The 25,395-nt window shown below is 47.5% G+C and overlaps 1 protein-coding gene across 2 annotated transcripts in view; it reads left to right on the top strand.

The window, feature by feature from the left end:
- Window positions 1-16,736, top strand: part of SHISA6 (shisa family member 6) — a 273,975-nt gene extending 257,239 nt beyond the window's left edge. For both annotated transcript variants that reach the window (XM_054571232.1, XM_054571231.1), the window contains 2 exons: window positions 10,936-11,088; window positions 12,794-16,736. In XM_054571232.1, coding sequence (XP_054427207.1) covers window positions 10,936-11,088; window positions 12,794-13,344 — 704 coding nt within the window. In that variant the 3' untranslated portion in view covers window positions 13,345-16,736. The remainder of the gene's footprint in view (window positions 1-10,935; window positions 11,089-12,793) is intronic.
- The last annotated feature ends 8,659 nt before the right edge of the window (window positions 16,737-25,395 follow it).

Here is a 25,395-nt window from a genome sequence, read left to right as displayed (position 1 = left end):
GACATGATTCTTATCAACATCCTTGCAACACTTTTTTGTAGATATAGACAATGTTATTCTAAAATGTATATGGAAAGTCAAAGGAATTAGGAGAGATAAAATAATTTTAAAATGGAAAAATAGAGTGGGAGGTATCAGTCTAGTCAATTTCAAGAAATACCATATAACTACAGCAAACAAGACTGTCTGGTATTGGCAGAAGAATATACATGTAGATCAATGGAACAGAGTAGAAAATACAGAAACAGACCCACACAAATATGTTCCACTGATTTGTTTTTTACAAATTTGCAAAATAAATTAAATAGAAGACAGCCTTTTCAAGAAATGATGTTGAAACAGTTTGACATCTGTAAGAAGAAAAAAAAAAACCAACCTAAACCTAAGTCTCATAATTTATATGAAATTTAACTCAAGATAGATCATGGGTTTAAATGTAAAATATAAAACTATAAAACATCTAGAAAAAAGGAAAAAGCCTTTGGGATCTAGGGTCAGGGAAAGTTTTTTAGCACAATTTATATAATAAAAAATTAATAAACTGGACTTCATCCCAGTTGAAACTTCTGTTCTGCAAAGACCCTGTTAAAGGACTGACAGGACACGCTGCAGCCGGGAGACATTTGCTCACGACATATCCCACAGATAACTGGTGTCTAGGACACAAAAAGAACTCTCAGAAGGTAACAGAAAAATTGCAAACAGTCTGATTAGAAAGTGGGCAAAAGAAATCAAGAGACATTTCACTGAAGATTTACAGATGAAAACCAAAGCACATGAAAAGGTGTTTAGCATCATTAGCATTAGGAAATGCAAATTAAAATTACAATGAAATATCACTCCATAACTATAATGACCAAAAAAAGCTAAAAAATAGTGGCAACACCAAATGCTGGCAAGGATGTGGAGAAGCTAGGCCGTTCATTCATTCATTGCTGGTGGGAATGTTAATTGGTGCAGCCATGCTAGAAAACAGTTTTGTACATTCTTGAAAGCAATAAACAAGCTACCACCATATAGCCCAACAATTGCACTCCTACCCGAGATAAATGAGGACTTATGTTGGCACAAAAACCTGCATGTGAATGTTTACAGCAGCTCTACTCATAATATTGCAACACTGAAAACCCAAATGTTGTACAACAGACAATTATTTAAACAAACCGTGGTACCATCCATATCATAGAATATTGACTCCATGGCAATAAAAAGGAATAAAAACTATTGGTACATGCAACACTTGGGTGGATCTCCCAAGTATGATGCTCTATAAATCTCCAGGATATTATGCAACCCTAAGCATCACATGCTGTATAATTCCATTTTTGTAACATTCTTGAAATGACAAAATTAAAGGCATGATGCCAGGGTTACTGAGGGGTTGGGTGCAGGAAGGGAGTGGGTATGGCTATAAACAGGTGCCACAAGGGACCCTGCCCATGATGGAAACATTCTCTACCTTGACCATGTCCATGTTGATATTCTGGTTTGGTTACAGTACTATAGTTCTGCAAAATGTTAACACTGGGAAAACTGGCTAAAGAGTACATAAGATATCTGCATTCTTTCTTATAGTTGCTTGTGAATCTACAGTTATCTCAAAATAAAAGCAGTGCACTGAGGGCAACGTTTATTTTGCTTTGAAACCTGCCGTTTGGGCAGGGCTCAGGGGTACTGCTCGTCTCTGCTGTTTGTTTGGGTTTGGGCGGCCAGAGGGCTGGGGGCTGGAATCCTCTGAATTCTCACTCACCTGTGTCTGGCAGTTTGGTGACGATTGTTGGTGGATACCTGGCTGGAGCTGTCAGCTCTGACACGTGGCCTCTGCGCGTGGCCTGGATGTCCTTACAGCATGGTGGCTGGGGTCCACGGTGGAGTGTGCCGAAAGACAGAGCCCGGTGAAAGCCGTCTCGCCTGCAGCCGCTTAGCTGCAGAAGTCGCGCCAGTGTTACTTCTGTTGCACCGGGCTCATTGAGACAGTCACGAAGGCCACCAGTTCAAAGGAGAGGGAGAAAAGACTCTGTCTGATGCGGGGCTGGGAAAGTTATGGGATAGCATTGGACTTAGAAATACAACTGTGGCCATTAGTATAAAATACAACGTCCTGGCCTCTAAAGATGTACTTTCTCCCAAATCTGTAAGACTGCCCATAGTTTTACCTCGTTTTCACGGGTCCAGCTATGAGAGTGCCCAAATTTATAATGACTCCTAATTTCTGGAGAAGGAACTCTGATTGGTCCAGGGTGAGCCAGGTACTCACACCTGGCCAGACCAGCCACGACCTAGAGCTGGGGCTGTGGGCAGGGGCACAGGGTCAACCACATGCAACTGTAACAGGGAGAAGAGGGGCACTGTCACCGAAGGGAGGGCAGTTCTCAGAGCAGAAGGATTCATGGTAACTATCAAGGCAACCCAGAGCGCGCCGAAGCACACAGGTAAACTGTCCTTAAAAATTGAATGCCATGTGCAAAGGCTACAAGCATAAAACAACGTGACACAGAAAGGGTAGATAAAAAAGGAGAGGCCAAGGGACCAGCCAAAGGCAAACACAGGGAAGGGTGGGCTGGCAATACAGACATCAGCTTGAGAGGACTTAAAGGCGAAAGGAGGCACGAGATAGGACAGAAAGGGCAACTTAATGCTGAGAAAGGGCGCAAGCCCCGACGGAGACATAAGCATCATGAGCCTTTGGTGTTGATATGTAGCTATGAAATACCAAAACCCATTCTATAACAAATATAAAGAAAAAAGGGACAGGAACACAACCGTAGCAGGACACTGTAACACACTTCCCTTAGTCCTTGCCAGGTTAAGTGGGTCAAAAATGAATTAGGTTAGAGAGGAGCTGATTAATGTCATTTCATGTGTCTCATTTAATAAATATACATCAGTTTTGTATTCTACAAAAAGAAAATATACGTTTTCTCTAAGAACTCATGAGACATTTACAAAAATTGATCATATGTTAGCCCACAAAGGAAATCTCAATAAATTCCAAAAAGCAGAAACTGAACAGGCCCTGTTTGCTGACCACAGTGTGGTAAAACAGAAAATTAATGGCAAAAGTTCAAATAAAACAGAAAATTAATGGCAAAAGTTCAAACCAACAAGTCCAAACACTTTGAAATTTAACAACATTCTACTCAGTAACTCTGGGTCGCAGAGAAAATCCAGGCTGCAATTACAGATCATTCTGGACACAACAACGTTAAGAACATTCTGTATCTGAGGCTCATGGGATAGTGCCAGAGACAAATTTACAGCTAAAGACTTTATATTAGCAGAAAAGAGTTAAAAAAAAAAAAGACTAATCATTCAAGCCCAGGAATTAGAAAACAATAACAAACCAAACCAAAGAAAATTAAAATTAGGAAGCAAGAAGGAACAAATTCAAAAGCACAAAGTAACAATTTGAAGATAACACACACACACACACACACACACACACAAATAGATATGTATAAGAGGTAGTTCTCTGAAAAAGAATAATACTACAAATAAATTTTCATCAACAAAACGCGAACACGGGAAATTAAGAATAAGGAAAGAGGAATAATTTCACAGATGTTTTCTGAGGGAATGTTACAGTTTTAAGCTAATAAAATTTAAAAGGTCTAATGGATTTTCTTAAATGAATTTTAAGAAAAAAAGGAAATTACAATTTTAATTTACAATTAGAAAACTTGAATAAATCAATATGCAAGGAAACAGATGCCAAGCATGCCAAGCAGCAGGCATAATGGTTAGGGAACGTGGGCTCTGGCACCAGCCTGCCTGGGGTCGCACCCTAGAGTCACCTGTTGGGCAAATTATTCTAAGTTCTCCAAACCTTATTCTCCTTAACTGTAAACTGATGATAATACCTATCTCTCAAAGTTGTCGTGTAACAACAAAATAACAAGCCAGCCTCCTTCTGCAGCGCTAATAGGATGCCCCAATTAAGACATCGGACATGTTTTATTATTTCATTCTTCCAAACTTCCAAGAAACAGATATTTCATATGCTATATTAATAGCTTCAAGGCATACAGAAGGATGGAACACTATTCATTTGATTTTACAAAATCATTATCTTGATATAAAAAGCTGACATGTTAGAAAAAAAATACAAATTTTCTTTATGAACCTATATGAATTAAAAAATATATGCAAATAGAATCCAGTCATATAATGAAAGAATACAACACCAGAATCAAATAAGGTATTTCCCAGGGATAGAGGAATGGTTCGATGTGAGGAAATCTGTCAACCCACTTCATCCATCGCCAGGCAACCGGCCGTGTATTGACCTAGAAATGTTGGCTTTTAGTTCCTCACTTAAGGAAATGAGACATGGCCACAGATTTGTGTCTAAGATTGTTTGGTATAACATTATTAAACATTTTTTTAAAGATCTTATTTATTTATTTTCAGAGAGAGAGGAAGGGAAGGAGAAAGAGAAGGAGAGAAACATCAGTGTGCGAGAAAAACATAAGTTGGTTGCCTCTCACATACCCCTAACCAGGGGCCCAGCCTGCAACCCAGGCATGTGCCCTGACTGGGAATTGAACCAGCGACCTTTCACGTCAAAGGCTGGGGCTCAGTCCCCTCAGCCACACCAGCCAGGGCACATTATCAAACTTTTAAACAACCTAAATACACAATAATAGGGAAGTTCTTAAGTATATATGCTAAATAAACATATTACACTCGTTACCTATAATTATACAATGGATTATTCTACAGAAAGATGTAAAACCACATATTTTAAAGAATATTTTAAAACATAAAAATATATTCAAGATATGCTGTCCACTAAGTGTCAAGGAAACAGGTTAAAAATAGTATATATAGCATTCTTACACATGTGGAAACTATACATATTTATCTGTGTGTATATGTACATATGTGTATGACCATTTAGGTTGTTTCCTTTCTTTCACTACTACAAACATGCTGCAAAGAATAACCTCACACATTTGTTATTTTGCCCAAGTGTGAAGATCAAATCATATTTTTGTCCATTTTAAGAGCTGTAATCTAATTCTTACCCTTCTCAAAATGAAAAATGCTACAGGTTATTCACAGCAATATTAAGAGAGAGAGAGAGTATGTATGTATGTGTAAACATACATACAGTAATTTATTGGGGATGGGGAACAAACAGAAATATGTTGCATAAAGTCACTAGGGCAATTATGACTCTATTAATGGACTATCAGAAGTATTTCTCTCTAACTGACACACTTCACCACTCAACCTGGGTTCTCTCATTTCTTGGAACAGTCTCTGATGCTGCTATATAGCTTAAAAACAAATAAACCAAAATAATAACAACAACAAGAAGCAATGAAACTGGTTTTGTCCTTGCCTCTGGAGTATAAGCAGAAAAATCTCTCCTTTACCTCCCTTCTTGGATTCTCTCTCCTTGCTTAAATCCAGATCCAGTCTAGAATTGGTTCAACCTTGGGCAGATGTTTTTTTTTCCCCCTGGCTATAACTTAATATTCTGTCTTAGGAAAGAAGAATATCTTCATTTGAGAAACTTTGGCTTGCTTCCCAAACCCACGCCCTACTGGAATGTGTCCATGGCTATTTAAAGAGTCTGTTCTGACCCAATGGAGTGATGTAATGATTCCATGGGTATGGAAAATTTTGTCTGTTAGGAGCAAACAGGATGATTTGTCTTAGAAATGGCCAGAGATTAGAGCCAAGAGAAATCTGAACCGGAAGATAGATCGTGGGCCTGGATTGAGGAGGTGGCTAGAAACAGGATTTGGGGACTCATTGGATATGGAGGATGCAGGGAGGGAAACGGTGAATGAGAACCGGAGTCTCACATTCCAAGCCCATGGAATATTAGTACTGCAGAGTGAAGCTTGGACATTGAGAAAAAATGATGGTCTCACTCTGAGTTTTAATAGCTTAGGCTAAGGGCAGGAATTTCAACAGGGCATCCATAAGCCGTTTAAAATCTAACCCCACAGATCAGATGGACCTCAAGCTCGAGGTATAGATTTGAGAACTATCAGTTTGGGCAAAAAGGTAGAGCCTACATCTCCATGAAGGTGCCTGAGCCTTACGGAGCACTGGTGTTTAGAGAAGAGAAGAGGAAAAGGGATCTAGGGAGGGAGCTGGAGACGGAGTAGCCAGAGGATATAATGCCCAGGTTAGGAAAGGTCTTTTCAATAACAAGACTTAAGGAAATAAAAACAGATCTAGCCCTAAGACAATGGCAGAGCTATAATCCGTGGTTTGGGGTTTTTTTTAGATTTTATGTATGTATGTATGTATGTGTGTGTGTATGTATGTGTGTGTATTTATTTATTTTTAGAGAGAGGGGAAGTGAAGGAGAATGAGAGAGAGAGAAACATCAATGTGCTGCTGCCTCTCACATGCCCCCAACTGGGGACCTGGCCCTCAACCCAGGCGTGTGCCCTGACTGGGAATCAGACTGGTGAGCCGTTGATTCGAAGGCTGCCACTCAATCCACTGAACCACACCAGCCAGGGCTATAATCTATGGTTTAGAGAAACTAAAGCAAAGACCTCATGCCTGCTCTTCCCCAGGCTTTAGTTGAAATTAGATATATGCACATTTGAAAAACAAAAACGCGATGTTGACTTCAAGCAATAACACAACACCTTGAACTCCGGGCTTTGGCTACTATGATTCTATGAATTCTGTGGCATGTTCAGTCCACAGGGACTTTTTCGTTATTAATTAAAATAGATGTTGGGTTTTTTTTTTTAAATGATCAGGTTGTGTCATTTATAGGCAGGACACAATGTAGAACCCAGGACTCCCAATCCCAGGCAGGGGATAGTTCACGTCAGCTTTCCACATCTTGGGATGCACCTGGACATCTGTTTATAAAGACCTGGGACAAATCAAGTTCCTAAAATGTAAGCAACAGAAGTTAGGGCATCTTCTTCCTGGCCAACCACCCCCTAACAACCCTTCTCCAAAGAGGGACCTACCTCCCTTGTGCTACTGTGTTGGAGAGACAACAAAATGCCTAAACCTCTTCCTTAAAATTTTCTATGATTTCCAGGTGATCATCAATATACCCATCTGATTTTAAGCAGTGCTACCTAGGCCCCCACCCCTGGTGAGAGGGGACTGAGAGCACTCTGCATTCCAGCCTCATTCCAAGGGGCTCCGCCCTGACTACGGCCGCCTGTTCAGGCATCAAGCCTATGGTCACCGGCTCCCTGAAGCTAAGGAAGTGCGAGGAGTCAGGTGTCCACCTTCCCTCAGAGCCACGTGCCTCACTCTGGCGTTCCAACCATGGTCCCCTTAGCGCCCCGTCTCTGGTGTCAGGGTGATGTCCCACCATGGAAGAAAAGAAGTGAGGCCCTTTCTGACCCATTTTCACGCGCAACCTACACCACGTCTCGCAGCCATCAATCCCCTATGTCCACAGCAAGCAGTGAACACTCCTCTGCCCAAGGCTACTTGTGGTACCGTTTAAGGACGACACGAGACGCTATCGATCCTCCCCAACCAAACTAATGAAGATCGGATAAAACTCTAAACTAAACTGCGTGGTATGAGCTGTAGCCTCTTGGCAGGGGGAGCCGCTGGAAGCGGGACAGCCCAGGAATGCCAGCTAGTGCCAAAGGGCTCCGGAGCCATGTTCCCCCTTGGCGTACAACACCCTCCCACCCAATCACATCTTCGCACAGGCAACTGCAGAGCAAAACTATTTCTGGCACCTGCTCAGAGCTCGACAGAACATATGCCAGCCATGCCATGTAAATTGTGAGCTGTCAGTCACTCTTCTCTCTTTGCTTGAAAGAATGTGAAAACATCATTCAATTTTAGCGAGAGAGAAACCCAAAACAAAGATAAATTCTAAGCTCACCCAGCAGAGAGACCTGCCACTCTCGTGTCAGATTATTCTCTGCTCCAGCTCTGAGACCGGGCCACACTGTCGTCAGGAGGACAGAAGTGGGCTGGTTTGATGTCCCTTTCCAGTGCTGGGCTCCTAGTGGAAATATGCGATAATGAAAGCAACAGCTTAATAAGGTGTCTCAGGCTGTGGAGTTTAGGGAGAATAAAAACTGGGAGAAATGGAAGAGATCCGTTCAAGGAAGTGGGTACCGTTTCTCAGTCATCACCATTTCTAGGAGTGATGATGTTGATAGTGGGAGCAGAAAGAAGGGACCACATATAAAATATTTTGGAAAAAGAATTGGGAAAATTTAATTACTAACTGAATACGGCTGATAAGAGTCAATTTTGAGTGAGCTAGGCTTAATTAGAAGAATAAGGGGGGTGTCTTATTAACACAATCGAAGGAAAAGGGAAACAGCCAGCGTGTACAGGAGGTGGAGCTATTGATGGGGAGTTTGGATATGGACACCTAGAACTGAGTGTGATCATAGGAAATGCAACAAGCAGTTAGAAATCCGTGCATGAAGTCTGGAGGGAGGTTACAGCTGAAGATGTAAGTTAGGCTTCAGAGGCAGTATCGGAAGCCTTGGGAGTGGGAACAACCTGTGCGGGAAGGCTGAGAGAGAAGCTCGGAGGGCAAAGAGGCTGGGGCACACCTAGGGTGATGACGCAGCAGCAGGAAGAGAGGCAGGAATGGGCCGGCGAAGGGTGCTTCCCTTGCACAGTAACAGTCTGGAGGAATATCCATGTGCTGGTTTCCCCCAGAAGAAGCCCACACGAGCACAGCCTCCTGGGTACCGCGGGAGAAGTCACTCTTTCCTCCCCAATCTTCCTACTTTCCTGTTCTGCCTGGGATCAGAAGACGGGGTTCAATGAGTGAGACCTGGTCCCTGCCCTTGAGCAGCTCACAACCCAGCAGAGGCATCGTTTCCTCTGGAGTCTTTCCTTGGGCACCAACGCTATTCCCAGGAGCTGGGAGGACAGCTATTAAGAGAGGTGGCCTGTGTTCACTTGATTAACCAAAGAGCATTAATTGGATCCGTATTTTGAGACAAACACTCTGAAGGCATCAGAAAAAAAATAGAAAGCAGGAATTTTGCTGTCAAGGAGGCTGTGGCCTTTGGAGATCATCAAGATCAACTCGAGTGAAGTGAGGAGACATCAACTGGAGGGGACTGGCCAGAAGAGCAATAGGGCCTTGAAGACTAGAAATCACTGTGGGCTGAAAAGACATGACATTGTCATAGCAAAGTCTTGAGCGAAGGGACAATTTGGCTGGAGGAAGAGAGAGACAGGGCACTGCCGCAGGAGAGGAAGCAGGAGCCGGGGGCTAGGGCCATCTTGGTGATGGCAGAAGGCAAGGGAGACGGGGCCTTGGCTCCGAGGCCTGTTTTAGAGAACAACGCAGGCTAAGAGCACCCAGAAGCATTGCGTTTGGAAGCGGGTGAGCTGGGTGATGTTGAGGGAGGCCCTCAGTGGCCAGAAGAGAAGAAACGAGAACCGAGGGACTGGTAGCTACTCCCCAGCTCTGGGTAGCAGTGCTCTCGGCGTCCTGCCCACTCCACTCCTTGGCATCTATCCCGATCCGTGCCTATAAGGCTTTCTGTACAGCATGTTCTGATCTCTCAGGGATGCTGAGCATCCCCCACCCCCTCACACATGTGCTGGCATAAACACCAGCTCCTTGGAACACCTGTCTCCCTCCCCAGTGCCGCGGGAACCAGCGCAGGCAGGACAGGACAGAGAAGCCAGGAGTTCCCTGTGCTGAAGCTTCCCTTGCACTCTGCCTGGGAGCGCTTTCCTTTGTCCCCTGGTTCACAGAATTCCTGTCTTCTAGGGGTTAGCACTCACTTTGCCAAGAGGCAGGGGGAGCCACAATCCTCTGTTACATTTGTCCAAAGTTAGAGCCTGTCCCTTCTCGGTGTCCCAGGCCACAGTAGATGGAGGGATGGCGCAAAAGGCACCCGCCCACCTCATTTCTGGAATGGTACCACTGCTTCCACATTATACCTGCTGACTTCTTGCTGTGCCTCAGGTCAGCCAAGCACCAACACATACTCGTCTTCCTTCCCCAGACCTCCGTTCCTCTCTGTCCTCCAGCTTCACGGCCACTCCCGCACCGTACCTGTACCGCCCCGCCCCCAACTCCCCGAGTCCTGCCCTATCCCTACTCTGTCCCCCAGAGCCCAGTCCAACGCATTGACCTCATCAGTCATCCACCGTACCTCTCCCTCATCTTTTCTTCCATTCCTTCCCCCGTGCTTTCCCCAGGCCCGGCCTTGAGCAACATTCCCTCTGTCTCTTCAGATTTTGGAATCTCAAGGATCTATCTCAAGGGAAGGAGGGAGAAAAAGGGTAGATGTGCTCAGCATTTTTGACCCCATTCTTACCTTCCACAGCTCAGAGAGCTAAGGGGCTTCAAAGAAAGAAGCTGGAACAAGAAGAAAATGGTTTTGTAGCTCCCAGAGGCTTGTCAGGTGCAGGGCCTGGAGAGGCCCCGGCGGAAGGGGCGAGTGGGAGATGAAGGGACGGCGTGGACAGGGCGGGCTGCAGCCTCGGTGCAGCCGGGTCTCGGACCCCGGCCTACGGCTGTGTGTGGCCAACACCAGCCGTCCCTCCTCCTTCCAACTCAGGTTTTCCTGAGCCAAGGAACTAGGCTTGCCTACAGCTATTAGGGAAAGGACGTAACTTTCACGCCAACACAGATCACTTTATAACCCGTGCCCCTCTCCCCAGTGCTCCCCCCCACCCCACCCCCCGCCCCGCCGCTCCATCAGGCTTACATCCCTAGCAGGCAGCCCAGTGGTGCCCCAGGAGAAAGGGTTTGTCCTCCAAGGAAGGGTAAGCTGCCATCACGGCCAGTGGCGGGTAAGACAGCACCTGCACGCAGGCTCGTTGACAGCTGGAACTGAGTATGAGGGAAACTGAGTCACCAGTCCCACTTGCGTCCTAGCACCTGGGGCCAGGAAAGTGGGACGGGGATGTGAGACAGAGACCCCCTCCCTCCTGTCTCCCCAGCCTTTGTCCTCACTAATGTGACGCACCCCCCTTCTTTTGCAGAAAAGCCACGGATGAACAACATCCTGACATCAGCCACTGAGCCCTATGACCTGTCCTTCTCCCGCTCCTTCCAGAACTTGGCCCACCTGCCCCCGTCCTATGAGTCTGCAGTGAAGTCCCACCCCAGCAAGTACTCATCCCTGAAGCGGCTAAGTAAGTGGGGTTGTCCCGGGTCTGTCTCGGAGCCTCCACAGCGACCTCCTGTATCTCTCTCTCTTGCCCTACATCTGAGGGACCGGGCCGATGTGGAGTCCCAAGAACGAAGAGCGAGGGTAGCATGGAAGAAGACGATAAACAAGCCCTTGTTTTTGTTCTTTTGGGCCTGAGCTCATGTTCCTTATAGGTAGAACAGAGGCCGTGGCACTCCCAGGTCCGCACGGCCACAGGTGGCACGCAGGAGCGAGCCCGTCCCCAGCCTCATCCCACACCTACCGCCTTCACACCAGGGGCCTTCCTCACTCTCAAGGTCTTGGAGGAGAGGCTACCAACACCAGTGCTTTCTGGGTCTCATCACAGAGACCTCTCTGTGGAAGGGCCATAAACCACCCCCTTCCTAACCCAGGCAACACTGTCTTGCGATGCTGAGACTCGCCACTCCCAACACTTACCCATTTTCATCCCTTGAGTCCCGTTCATCCATCATCCCAGCTCTGCATCTGAGTCTGGGGCGGCTCTGGGGATCGATGGATTGAAGACATTACAATGTCTAGAAGGTGTGCGGTGGAAGAGCTAGCTCTTCTCTCGTAGCTTTCCGGCCCTTGGAACTTCTCCCCCCACGTCCCCATGAATCTATTTTCATGATCACCCAACTGCAGGGCTAAGTATTTGCTTAAAGCTCCAGGTTAACCTACCACGATTGACGGCAGCCCATGAGTCCATATCGGCCACCTACAAGGTGGAATGGTGCGTTTCTGTGGCTAGAAGTGGGGATTGCCAACTACCTGAGGAGTCAGATGCCTGCCCAGGATGAGAGAATACGTGGTTCAGGAGGCAGGGTCTACCCGCTCGTTGCCCTCTGGGAAAACTGAGGAGCAGTAAGTGTCCCCATGTTCTGCAGAGACCTGAAGGCCTGCCTGGGGGACGCCAGCCTGGCTGGTGTGTATCCCGGGTAAGTCCCAGGGTTCGGCAGGCAGTATGAGCTGGGGCAGGCCTCCCGGGTGGAGGCAAGGGCGGAGCGCCTGCAGAAGCTGCGCCATCACCTGGGTCTGCTCCTGCTGTGGGCCCGGGGAGACAAGCAGAGGCTGGATTCTAGGGGGGTGCCCATGTTGGCTTCCTAGGCCTTGGCTCTTACTCCAAACAAAGTGTTACTATGTTCCTGAGTTGCCAGCTAAACATTTGCAAAAGTATCGCCTGGGTTGGAGCATCTTTATTCTAGCAGGAGTCTGGTTCTGCAGCCCAGCTTCCTAGGCCCCGCACCTCATGGGAAAGCTGCTGGCTGCTCCCGGGGTGGGGGGGCGGTGTCAGCCAGCCCAGGGAGCCATCCTGCCTCGGGACAGGTGCGGTGGCAGGAGCACTGGAGCAGGAGGTCAGGGGCCGGGCTGGTTTCCACCCGGCCGTGAGCTCCCTGGGGAGCTCCCGGAAGTCCCTTAGCCCCTGCACACCCAAGGTGGGGCTAGACATGGCGGCATTGCCAGGGAGCAGGCTCTCAGCCAGCACCCCCCACGCCCTACCACAGGAGGTCTGAATCAGAATCTGCGTTCAACAGGTTTAACAAGCTCTCTGGGAGCTCATTTGCACATCTATTGGACAAGCACCGCCTCCGCCCCATCCAGGCTACAGGGTCCTAGTTCAGTCCCGGCTGCAGTGTGGCATCACCTTGTCACCCCAGCTGACGGCTCTCTCTGTCTCCCCCCTGCAGCCGACAAGGAGGCCGATGAGTATTACATGAGGAGGCGGCACCTGCCGGACCTGGCGGCCCGCGGCACCCTCCCCCTCAACGTCATCCAGATGTCCCAACAGAAGCCCTTGCCTCGAGAGAGGCCCCGGCGGCCCATCCGGGCCATGTCGCAGGACAGGGTGCTGTCCCCTGTGCGGGGCCTGCCTGATGAGTTCGGCATGCCCTTCGACCGCATCCTGTCGGACGAGCAGCTGCTGTCCACGGAGCGCCTGCACTCCCAGGACCCGCTGCTGTCCCCCGAGCGGACGGCCTTCCCCGAGCAGGCCCTGTCCAGGGCGCTCTCACACACGGACGTCTTTGTGTCCACACCCATGCTGGAACGCTACCGCATGACCAAGATGCACTCCCATCCCAGTGCCTCCAGTAACTCCTACGCCACACTGGGCCAGAGCCAGACGGCGGCCAAGCGCCAGGCCTTCGCCTCGCGCAGACACAACACAGTGGAGCAGCTGCACTATATCCCCGGCCACCACACCTGCTACTCAGCCAGCAAGACCGAAGTGACCGTGTGACTGCCTGGACAGGGCCAGGCGCCTGGTGGGGCAGGGCCGGGGCAGGAGGGGCCCGGAGCGGAGCTTATAGCCCCGTGTCTCCCTTTCCTTGGCCTCTCTGCAGAAGGGGGGGGTGGGCTCTCTTTGCCCAGAAAGCCATACTCCCCGGACGCAGCCCAGTGGTCTGGCACAGCGCGCTCAGACTGGGATCTAGAGCAATCACTCGCTGTCCCAGAAGAGTCAAGGGGAGTGAGCAGAGGGGCTAGGCCAGCCTCACCCCCGCCACCATCCCCAACTCCCTTTCAGTTCCATGTCCTCTCTCCCTTTCCTGGGCTCAGCTGCAGGTCTGTCAGCCAAGAGTCCCTGGCCCGACCCTGGTCCGAAGCTGCCTGGGTTTGAGTGGGCCAGCAGGTGCAGTCAACGGGCTGACAGAGCAGGCTACTCGGTCTCATTCATTTACCTAGAACCGCATCACGGGAATCTTCTAGTGCCTAAAAACTGCCCGCTCGCTCTCAGAGACAGGGAGCTGCTGTGTCCATAAGCACAACAATGATCTCTTCTGCCAGCTGGAACTGTCCTGTCCCCACTGAGCCACCGTTCTTCTGCTGACCCCTCGAGGATCCCCCTGGCCCCCCTGCCCCAAGCCAAGGGAAGGAAGGACTCCCTTCCTTCCTCTGCCTCCCCACCGTTGAGAACCCTGCCCAGTTCCAGCTGGCACCCCACCCACAAGGTCCCCTTGGCCCACTTGTGAGGGACTTTGCCCCTCCCCAGCCCTAGGTGTTGCACCCCTGACTTCCCTGGGGCTTTTCTCCGGCCCTCTCAGAAGAGAGTACCGAGGAGGTACACGGACTTTTGGGACGCCCTCTCCAGAAACCTGATTATCTCCACACTTCCTCCAGGCCTCTAGGTCTGAACGAAGACCCGCCACTCAGGCCTGCCTTCCCCTCCCCTACTCTGCCCCTAGAGGCATCTGCCCGCTGCCAGAGCGCTGCAGGTGGGGAGGCCACTGTGATGCCCTAAGTCTCAGGGGCTCGCCATTCCTGTCACCCAGGGCTCCACCTGTGCCCCGCCGCGCATGCCAGGCAGGATGGAGGCAGAGGCTTCTCAAGACGGGCAGCCCAGCCCTCAATCCAGGAGGGCCCGAGGCGGCTGTCCTGCACCATGTCCACTCCTCTCTCCCCATCACTGCCCACCTCCCCTGGCCCCTTCTTGGTTTAGAATTCTCTCTCTCTGCCTGTTTCCCCTTCCCCTATTTCCGGTCCTCCTGCAGCTCCATTTTCTCGCCTTCAGACCAGTGGCTCCTCTGGATCACAGAGACAGAGACCCATTAGCAAAGGCAAATAATGGTACTCCAGGCTTCCGGTCTGGGCGCTAACTGAGCAGCCCCCCAGTCTCTCCCCTGCAGGGGACACTAGGGCATCAGGCAGATGAATCCCCTCAGCTCTCCTGAGGGGCGTGGGCAGCCCCTGCCAGCTTATCTCAGCCCCTTCCTTGCCTCTAACAGTGGGGCGGGGCAGGATAGGACAGCCCTGGAGCGTGGACAGCGAGCTATACTCCCTCAAGACCAGAGCCAGGCAGGGAGAGGAGGGGGTCCCCTACTCCCAGGGCCAGGGCGCCTTCCCGGGCCGGGGCTGGGGCATTCAGCTCCGAACTATTGGGCAAAGGTATGATACTAAAAAGGTGACTCGCCAAAGTCAGACTCCGGAAACAATGACCGTGAACTGGGATTTTAGATCCCCCAGTTCTGCATCTACTATGTATGGCCCTTTAAAAGGGAGGTGGGGATGGGGCAGGGAGAACTTCCCAGTGTCAGTCCTGGGAATTTTTAGTCTAACCAAGTTCACAGTCCACAGAGGAATCAATCGACGGATTCCTCTTACTTATTTCAAGAATTCCAAAGCTCTTGTCTCCCCGCCTCCCCCAAGGCCCACCACCCCATAATCATGAGGGTATTAAGGCTCAGGGTGATGAACACAGCCCTCAGCTTCCCCGCTGGGGTGGCATCACTGGCACTGTGAGGCTGTGAGAACAGGGATAATTCTGTCCATTTTCCTCCCCTACAAATACATAAACCTTCTCAAGGGCTGGTCCCAGGGGTTTATGGGAGTTTGTTCCAGAGGGGAGGCTAAGAAGGTTGGGCCAGAGGAAATCAACCTAAAGAGAGCAGTTGGCCACTCCCAGAAACAACGGTGTGTCTGTCAGAGCTGGTCCCCTAAACCTGCTGCCCTCTAGCCCAGCCCTGGCCGGCCCTCTTGTAGGCTGCCTATTGGTGCAGCGGGGAAAGGACGTGGGTCTGTGAGAATGCCCTCCCTGGCTGTCTAGACACACATTCACTCCAAACCAGAAACCTGATCTCATCGTTCTCGTTTTGTATGAGAAACTTGTTCTTGGCACCAAGTTCTCCAGCCCTCAGGATGACGCTTCTGCTGGGCCCTGTCTTTCTGTCTCAGGGGTTGTTTAATAAGTTACTTCCAAAATATTTCTCATCCCAGCCTTACTGCTATCCAGTGTAAAACCTTCTGCTGCCAGTCAGCGCAGAAAATTCCACCTGAACCCTTACTTTTTAAAAATGATTCTTCTGCTTCACCCCTGGGTCTGGAAGGAAGGGAAGGAAGGCGGGAGGAAGGGAGGGAAGAGAAACAGAGAAGTCTACAAACTTGTTCCAATTCAGTTCCTTATTTCAAAATCCATAACATTATGTCTTAACTAGAACATAGACGTCTCTCATTTATGCAGCCGGCCCGCCCGTGTTTGTGGAACAAAGCCACATTACTAGGCAAGTGCACGCAGCAGGTAGGAGAGGGTTCTGGGACTGGAACCTAGATTTCATCCCCCCTGGTGGGGGCTTCCAGCCCCATCAGGCCCTTCCCCACAATGGAAGGCCCCCTTCCCCGGCAAGGGAAGCCCAGGACGTTTCTCTGCTTGTTCTTTGTGCGGGCCTCCGGTGACCTGACTAGAATACACTGGGATCCACACAGGTTCTCTTCTGCCCAGTCTCCTTGGCCTTGGATGACAGCGAAGACCTCACAATCCCTCATGCCCTTCCACCTCTCCTATCTTGTTCCTCCAGTTCACTCTTGACTCCATGACTTCGAACATCACAAAGGCTTTCCCAAGAATTCTTTTAACCCCCTAACTGGGCTTGCCAGTGTCTTGAGAGGTGGGTTTTCCTTCAACAGAGTTCCAATCCTTTCCCTTAATTCAAATTTCTCCTTCCCTTTTTTCCACTCTCCCACCCCAAAACTCTTGTCGTAACCTCAAGTCTTTTAGGCCAGTTCAGTCTTTCCTTCCTCTCATCTCCCGGGCTTTGCCCTCCCCCTCAACTTACCTGTCTCCATCCCTAATTTATTTTCCTCGGTCTTCCTATATTCTCTCTAGTTTTAACACTTAGAGCTTTCAACAGAAACATTCAACAGAAACATTCAACAAAAATGACATTCTTTAGGTTTTCTGTTTGCCTCATTGGTTTATCCTGCACCTCCTGCCCGTGGAGGTGATATCCCAGGACACGTAGCCGAGGGCCCTCCCACCCTGGTCTTTGGGAGGGAAGGAAGAGAAGCTGCCCCGGAGGCATCACAGTTCTAAGGTCAGCTTTGCTTCCTGCAGCTGGCAAAGTCCCCTCGCCTCCTGCCCCTGCTAGCCACTAGCCCAGAGGCTCCAACCCTGGCCAAAGATTCATATCGTTGAGGGCTCTTGGCCACTGTTCCACCTCACACCTGTCCTGCTTGCGTATGTCCCAGATCTCCCTTTGTCCCAAAACATTGGATAGCCTCATGGCTCTCCATGTGTGGAGAAATATCCATTTCAATAACCCTGCTACCAAACGATCCATTTTCTTCAGAGATACCTTGTCTGCCACCAGCCTTCCAGCCTCAGATTCCACCCACAGGCAACTGTGGACCCAACCCAAGGTATTCTGAAAGGGCTGCTGATGACCTGGACCCTAGAAAGCACCGGCTCTGGGAAGCGTTGACATGTTACCTCCCACATACATTCCTCCACCATCTTCCCCAAACCAGGGAACCGCTGCTCCGAAGTATTTTCAAGGAAGCTTGTTGTGTTTTAATGAAGTATTTTTCAGGGTTCAAATGCTATTTTTTATAAATGCAGCATTTTAATGAAAGATTCAATGTGAAAGATTAGTCTTCCTGAGCTCTAGATTTGGTTTCAGAAGGACGCACACAGTAGGAGGAAAGAGCACAGGGCGAGGCTCACAGATACAGGACTTGTGCCCTGGCTCTGCTCTCTGTCTCACCAGGGGACTGAGGGTGAGTCACATTCTCGCTCAGTGCCTCAGCTTCCTGTAAAATGAGGGGCTTTGACAAGATGAGCTCTGAAGTCTCATCCAGCTCATACATGCTAGGGCTTTCATTAACCATTGCCCTCCCCCCTTTCTTCACATTCTTCCCCTGCTTTAACGGAGCTGCATGCCTCCCATGAAGGCTGCCCATGGTGACATCCTTAGATGCCCTGGACAGCCACCAACTCCTCACCAGAACCTGGGGTAGGCCCCATGGTCTTGGCCACCTAGGGATGCTCTTCTATCTGAAGGTGTAAGAGCCTACCCATTCCATAGGTTACCGGCTGCGTGTCATGGAAGTCCTCACGTACAGGCACACCTAAGTCACCCAGGGTGTTGTGTCATTGGGAAATTCTGAATTTGAAGTTGTCTTTTTGATGTGGTCCTTAAAGCTGGAGGGAGGGAGTTCCTATTTCAGAGGAAATGGGCTGGAGGAGAAAGGTCCCGAGGTCGGCCTACAAAGGCGCGAAGTTTGTATTTGAGAGCAGCTGGAAATACATTCCAAGCCACAGACGAGAAGTCACAGCAGAGGCTCTGTGGGGCAAGGGATGTTGCATCCCACTCCAGAACCTGGGTCCTGAAGACTGAGTCTGGACACTAGGCTCCATTCCGGCCAGAGGAAGGGGAAGCATCACCCCCTGAGCTGCTAGGAGCTGGGCCCTCACCCCATCCTAGTACCTTTCCAGCCCCTCCTTGGGACACCGCTGTCCTCCCAGTGAAAGCTCGTGAAGCAAGAATTGAGAGAACAAGTCAGTATCATCAAACCCATCCTGTAAATCGGCAGACACATCGACCTGCATCAGTCAGAGAAATGACATCCTGCATTTCCTTACTGCCCTTCTTCCTGAGGGAGGGGAAGACCCCCGCTCAACTGCGCTGCCCACTCCCGCGGTGACGCCTGAATGCCACTCCATGGGAGGACTCGTTCATTTGCTTCATAGTGGCAAATATTCCTCTAGTTCCATAACTCAACTAGACATTTTGTAGTGAAGAATTCTTGAAATTCTCTAATAAAAAGCAATTCTTACTGTAATATTTTTAGTTGGGGGACACAATTTCCTAAGGGGGGGATTAATGAACATTTTTATGCATTAGCCCAATTTATGGATTCCGTGTTTATTATATGGTAGTACTGATCAGAAGTACCTTTCTATCTGTACCTTTGCACAGTCTCTTCCCTCCCCATCAGTAAGCTTCATGACGGGCAGTGCTCTCGTAACTGCTGCTTCTGTACAAATCTCATCGTTCTACTTACCTGTCAAAGCACATTCTATATGTACTGTAAACAGATACCCCTTTAGTAAGATTTAGTCTTAAGGATTTTTCCACTTTTGTCAGTAACATATATTTATGGATTAAAAAAAATAAAGCCGTTTCAACAGAACCTGTCTCTTTAAGCATCCATGTGCTTAGTTTTACAAACACAGTCAAAACTTAAGGGAATTAAAAATCATGGAAGGATGTAGAAGATCGTGGGAGAGGGGGGCTGAGCAGGGCTGGACTGCAAATGGGAACACGGGAACTTTTCCAGTGACAGAAGTTTTGAAATTGGATGATGGTGGTGGCCACACTGTATACATTTAGTAAAAATCATCAAATTGCACACTTACAGTGAGTGAATTGTATGATATGCAAATTGGACCTTAATAATGCTTTTAAAAATGGTGAACAGAAGAAATATAGGAAGGTGGGCTTGGGGTAGGTGTCAATGGATAAAGTATTCCAGTTAAAAATGTAATTAGAAGTTATAACTTTGTATCCATACTCATCTACACTAGCACTATTATTCTTGGACTAAAGGTCTTAGTTTGGGTTTAGGCATAGTTCTTGTGGTTACCATGGGTGATTAGAGTACAGCTGGTTAGATATCAATGCCATTTAAATGACAGAATCAAGCTGCACCATGAAAATTGATTTAAATTTGGATTCCTGCTCAAGACCCTCTTTCTTTGGACTCATATTTTACATGATTTTCTTTGGCACATAATCACTCATGCTGCTAAGATCATCTGCTATCCTGTGTTTCTGAGTTTTCACCATAACCTACATATTGGTGGGCTCAGGTTCAGCCAAGAAAGTGTTGCCAAACAGGACATGGTCTTCAACCAACTGTAGTGCCCCTATAGTTCCCAGAATCCACAGTCAGTTATACTCTCTTACCAGCTGCCCAACTCCATTGTAATTAAAACCCTTCTCATTGGATGTGTTCAACTTCTGTTCAAAAAATCCTTTTATTATCCCTTGCCGATGGCATTCTTGACCTAGGACAAAATTACAAGCCTATCTACTATTCTAATATGTAATAACATATAACCACACATATTCTAAAGTGTGTTTTGCTCACTATGTCATTTACTCACTGTTACAGTGAATTGCTTCTGGGTCATAGTGTCTCTCACCAATGATGACTCACAGTAAGTACAGTACAACTAGAGAAAAGCTTCATTAATCTATATTCATCACTGGAAGGAAACTCAAAGGAAAACAAAATTCTGAATTGGAATTTTTTTTTTTAACAGAAGTGCAATTTAATGACTACGTTTACACACACATATAATGACTAAATTAGACTAGTACCATGTTCCCAAATAGAAAATCCCAGAAGACCTTCTTTAATGAACGGGTAAGAATAATAGGTAATTCGTATAAAAATTGTCAAGAGGTATGGGTCAGAGAGTTCTGAACACACCTTAAATGGTGTTTCTATAATACCTTAAAAGATTATTCTCTTAACTAGGCTAAAGAACCCCCTTTAAATAACATCAACTCCAACAATTCGTTTAACTTTTTGTCTTTGATTCTCAAAGGTAAACCTCAATTTCATCCCTGTCACAATTGTCACTAATTCCAAATTGGTGAGATCTGAATAAAAGAGGTCTTAATAGACCACCATTAATAAGCCAAGGCCAGTGAAACTCATTGGAAGCATTGAGGTGCCAGGAGTCTCAGACAGCTTTTCATCTTGAACACCAAACTTTTCCCTCTCTGATTGAGCATGATAAGGAAGCACAAAGCCTCTAGAAAGGAGTAAAATATATATATATATATTTCCTTTCAAGATTTTAAGAAGACACTCAGTGTTTGGGCTCCAAATGGCTCAGGGGTAGGAAAATCAGAAAGAGCAGAGGTTGAGAATGAGTGCTTTGGAAGTTCCAGAAGGAGGGAATCAGTAACTTTTAAACCAAGGATGTGTTAGCCAATGTCATCTCTGGTTTCCTCAGTTGTAAAAGTTGGGATATAAGATGCAAATGCTTTTCCCATGTCCAATAGATGTCATCCCTGAATGATCACAAATTGTACTCAAATTATATCTAGGCTTCCAGGTAGGTGTATACACTGTGGAGAACCACTCTTTGCTGTCTTCCTGGTCTGTCCACCCCGCTGTACCCATCCCATGAGAACAGGGTGTTGTCACAGAGTACTGGACCAGGAGTCAGAAGACCTCATTCCCTGTACTGGCTCTGCCAGCTTTTTTCTGTAGAACGTGGAAAGACTTTTCTTCTTCAAATTTCAATTGTCTCATTTAAAGCAAAATGAATGGGCCTGACCATTTGAGGTCTCTAAAATCCTTCTTCAGCTTCTTTAGCCTTTGCTCTGTGTTCTTTTGAAGATCTCACAGGGAGTTGGTGAGCTCAGCTGGTACCTCAGAAGGGTAGATTGATGGAAGGGACAGAGACGATCCTTGGCCGGAGCCACTGCTTATGAGATAATATGTAATATGTAATATGAGATAGCCTCTTCCCAGTCACCAGCATATCTACCCTGTGTCAAGAGGTGGCTATAGAGGAAGAAAAGGTATTAAGCTAGAGGAAGAACAAGGTCCTTAAATACTTGCCTATTCTGTTTAACTTAACTTTCTGTGATTTCCCAAAATCAACCGCTTATCTGTTTTAAAAAAGTCCCAAAGATTGCATTTGCACAGAAAGTTCTCAACAGTTCATTATTTTACTGCTGTTGCCCATAAAAATAGAGCTCAAATGTGTGTTTCAGGGCTGGAGTTCCCTCCATGAAGAGGAGAGAAGTTGTTTTGCCACCAGCCTCAATCTCAATGCCAAAACCAAGTTCTAGAATAAGTGTCAAGTAGAGAATACTAGGACCATTGCTCTCATTCCCAACTGTGTGCCTTAATGATTTTCTTGGACCCTTTATAAGAGCTGCTCCTGCTGGTTCATCAAAGCAACCACAGAGAAGACCTCCTCTGCCAACAAAGGGATATTGGTCCAGACATTAATCTTCATTTCATTGGTGAAAACAAATAACTGTCATCTAACCCAGTGTTACTCAATATGTGTCCACAGTGTAGCAACATCGTGACCCCTGAGAGCTCATTGCAATGCAGGTTGCCAGTGTCCAACCCCGACTTAGTCAGCATCTCTGGTGGTGGGGCCTCAGAGTTTGTCTTTTGACAAGGTATCTAGGTGGCTCTATGCATGTTAAAGTTTGAAGAGCACATCATTCTGGGTTTTCTTTCGTTTTGAAATTCTATAACTTTACAATAAGAATAAAGACTTGGAATTCAGGAATAGCCTTGATCTATATAGCCAAACGATTTTAAGCAACAAGCTTCAGTGAAGTGGTTAGAACAAAACTGAGTTTATGGAGAATGAAGTATTTAGGAAATGAGGAGACAGCTCGTTTACACTATCTATAGGAAAGTTTAATAGAAGAGAGTTCATGTGACTATTGGAAGGCATCATAAGGTTGAATGAGAACTTATAAAGAATGCATGAACCTGAGTGCATTAAAATTTGAAGAGAAGAGGGAATTGGGTAAGAACATGGACACAGGATGAGATCCCTTCCCTTGGGCACTGGAGCAGCATGGGGGGAGGAGGAGCTGCTCCGTGGAAACCTCTCGGGAAGACACGACAGAAGCTATAGCAAGATAATGAGAAGGGGCTGCTGAGGGAGATTTTCCTGCAGGGTCTCAATCTTCTCAGCAATGTGTGACACAGAGTCACTGACGCTGGCAGGACAGGCTGGATTATGCTGTGGTGATAACTCTCGGGTCTCCTTAAAATAGCAAAGAATTCTAGGTCGCGCCCACTCTGTGTGGGTCAGTTGGGGCCTCCATTGTACTTCCTCACCCCTCCGTAGCCGGGGCAGCCAGTGTCTGCAGTGTTGCTTGTGCTCAGAGCAGGGGAAAGAGAGAACTCCGGACGGTCTGGCCGAGGGCAATTAAATGGCAGCCCAGATGGGACACATAGCACTTTTGTTCAAACCTGGCTACACAGGCCCATCCCACCACAGGAGAGCCAGAAAATGTGACTCTGCAATGTCCCAGGCAGATGGGCATCAGAGGATAGCCAGTGAAGAGAACCAGGGACCACAAGATGCCATGCTGTGCTGAGAGCTAAAGACTGGGAGTTTACAAAGGCAAATGGCTCCTCTTCTCTTACAGTAGCAAAACCATCAAAATGTTCTCATTTTTAAAAAAGCACATAAATTTTTCTGCAGCTGATTTATTTTATATGAACCCAGTGGTAGGTATATTTCCATTTCAAACTGGTTGATACATGCCTTAATCAGGAATCATTTCGTTACAAGAAACAAAAATGCACTCAATTAGTTGAAGACAAAAAAATGAGAATACTATTTATTTATTTATTTACTTATTTATTTTTTTATTATTGTTAGATAGATGAGCATTTCACAGGATCTAAGGTCTAAATGCATAATGGGGTCTCTCCAAAGGCAAGACGTTGAAAGCCATGCTCTCTTTGAGTGACTCAGATTCTCATTTCCTTCCTGCAGCAAGCATCCATTCCTCTGTGTGTGGTTCCTTTTACATGTGGCCAAACCTGACTGAAGTGTCATCTTCAGCAACTGGTCTGTATACTCTCCCAGGCCCAGCCCCTATGGCTAGCTAATAGAATCTCTCTATGCCCCAATTCCAAAATTCCTGAAAGAGAAATCTGAAAATCTCTATAATGACTCCCCTTGCATATCATTGTCTATTGCTGCATGAAAAAAAACCCCCAGTTTTACACAAAAAAAAACCACCCTCATTTACTGTTGTAATCTCTCATGATTCAGAGGGTCGACTGGATGCAACCAGAGAGTCCTCACTAAGCTCCCTCGTGTAGGTGCAGTCAGGTGGTAGCTGAAGCTGGAATTGTCTCCAAGGCTTCCTCACTCACACGTCTGGCTGCTAATGCTAGCTGTTCGTTAGGATCTGACAGGGGGCTATGAACTAGAACTCTCACGTGTGTTCTCTCCATGTAGCCTGGGCTTCCTCACCTCATGCCGGCTGGGTTCTGAGAACAAGCATCTAAAGATTGGAAGAAAGAGAGGGAATGGACAAAAGGTAAATATTAAATGAATGAGCCAGACAAGAGCTGGATCATCTCATGTGACACAGCCTCAGAAGTCACAGAGTGCACTTCTGTGCAGGGGTCAGACGGTTATGAAGTTCTGCCCAGGGCCAAGGGGAGAGGACACAGGCTCTGCCGCCTGGAGGGAGTGTAGCAAGGTTGTATTGTAAGATAAGCATGTTGATGGAAGATACTGCCATGGCCACCCTTGGAAAACATAACCTGCCACACCTTGGGTCAAGTGTCTACCACTGGCCCCTATGGTCAGGGAACCCTGGAACTCCTTCTTCAAAATGGGTGCAATCATCCACCCCAGAGTGACAGGCAGTTTTCAGACAACACTGTGTAGGGTGAGCCCACACATCGACAGCCTGTGCACAGTGGGACATCACTAAAGTGTTGGAAAAGCCTCCAGTGAAGAGAGCATCTGGAATCTAGGAATACAGTGGACAGGACATGCTAACGTTAATAGATTCTGTAAAATTTCATTACATATTTCCCTACAACAGAGTGATAGTTTTAAACAGCAGTGTTCCCCTCCCCTTTCCTTTTATCCTTATTCTTTTCCCCACCAGTCCAAAAAAGCAACAGTAACCTCCATCTACCCTCCCCCCAGGAAAATGGCAGAGGCCAGAGGATGACATCTTTGTTATACCTTGACTTCCAAAACTGACTTTTGTCAAGCTCACAGGAGCAAAAATGCTCATGTATTTGCAAGAGCCACATAGTGGATAGAGTGTCTTCACTGATACCAAAAGCAAACCTCTGGTTATCAATGAGCCAAGCTGGAGAAGAAAACACAGAGTGGATTGCACGTAGGATGCGGTGGAGGAATACGTCCCTGCTATACTGGGCAGAGAGAAACACCTTCCTGTACCGAGGGAAGAAGTCCTGGGAGAATCTGAAGAGAGCACGAGAGCAGTAAGGCCATGAGCCTCCGAGAGAGTCCGGTCCTGGTCACCACCACGCAGTGGGCCAGTACAGGTGGCAGAAGAGAGAGGTGGACAAGACAGTCCCTCAGGCAGACCACACAGGCTTCTGCTCAGCTTCCTGCCTAGGCTTCTGAGAGGAAAATTCCTGCTGAATGTTCCATGCCAACATGTGGCAGGAATGGTAGCATGGAAAGAGTGACAACACAGGTCTACATAAAGAAAGCCCCATAAAGAAAGCCTGCCCTGAACTCGAGGCCCTCAGCCCCTAAGTGAGACCCAGCAGAAGACAGTGAGTGTCCTGGCTAGGAATTTGAAAGACAGCTCTGAAGGTTGGGTTGTAGCATTTCATAATAAAAGGTGTTGGTTGTATAAAGGGTTATTGAGCAATATTAGCAAAGTGTGATATATGTTTATTATGTCTGACAAAGTTTACTTCGCTTGTTTCCATGGTGCCCTTCTCCTAGGTCAGCAAAGCTTCCAAAAATGCTGAGCGGGACTGTCTTGGTTTTCACTGTAGCTCTGAGACC

The sequence above is a fragment of the Pteronotus mesoamericanus genome, unplaced genomic scaffold, assembly GCF_021234165.1.
Source record: "Pteronotus mesoamericanus isolate MK-2021 breed Mesoamerican mustached bat unplaced genomic scaffold, CSHL_Meso_final contig_22, whole genome shotgun sequence".
In the NCBI taxonomy this organism is placed as follows: Eukaryota; Metazoa; Chordata; class Mammalia; order Chiroptera; family Mormoopidae; genus Pteronotus; species Pteronotus mesoamericanus.
Note: the sequence above shows the minus strand (reverse complement) of the source record. Positions and strands in the feature narration are given on the sequence as shown.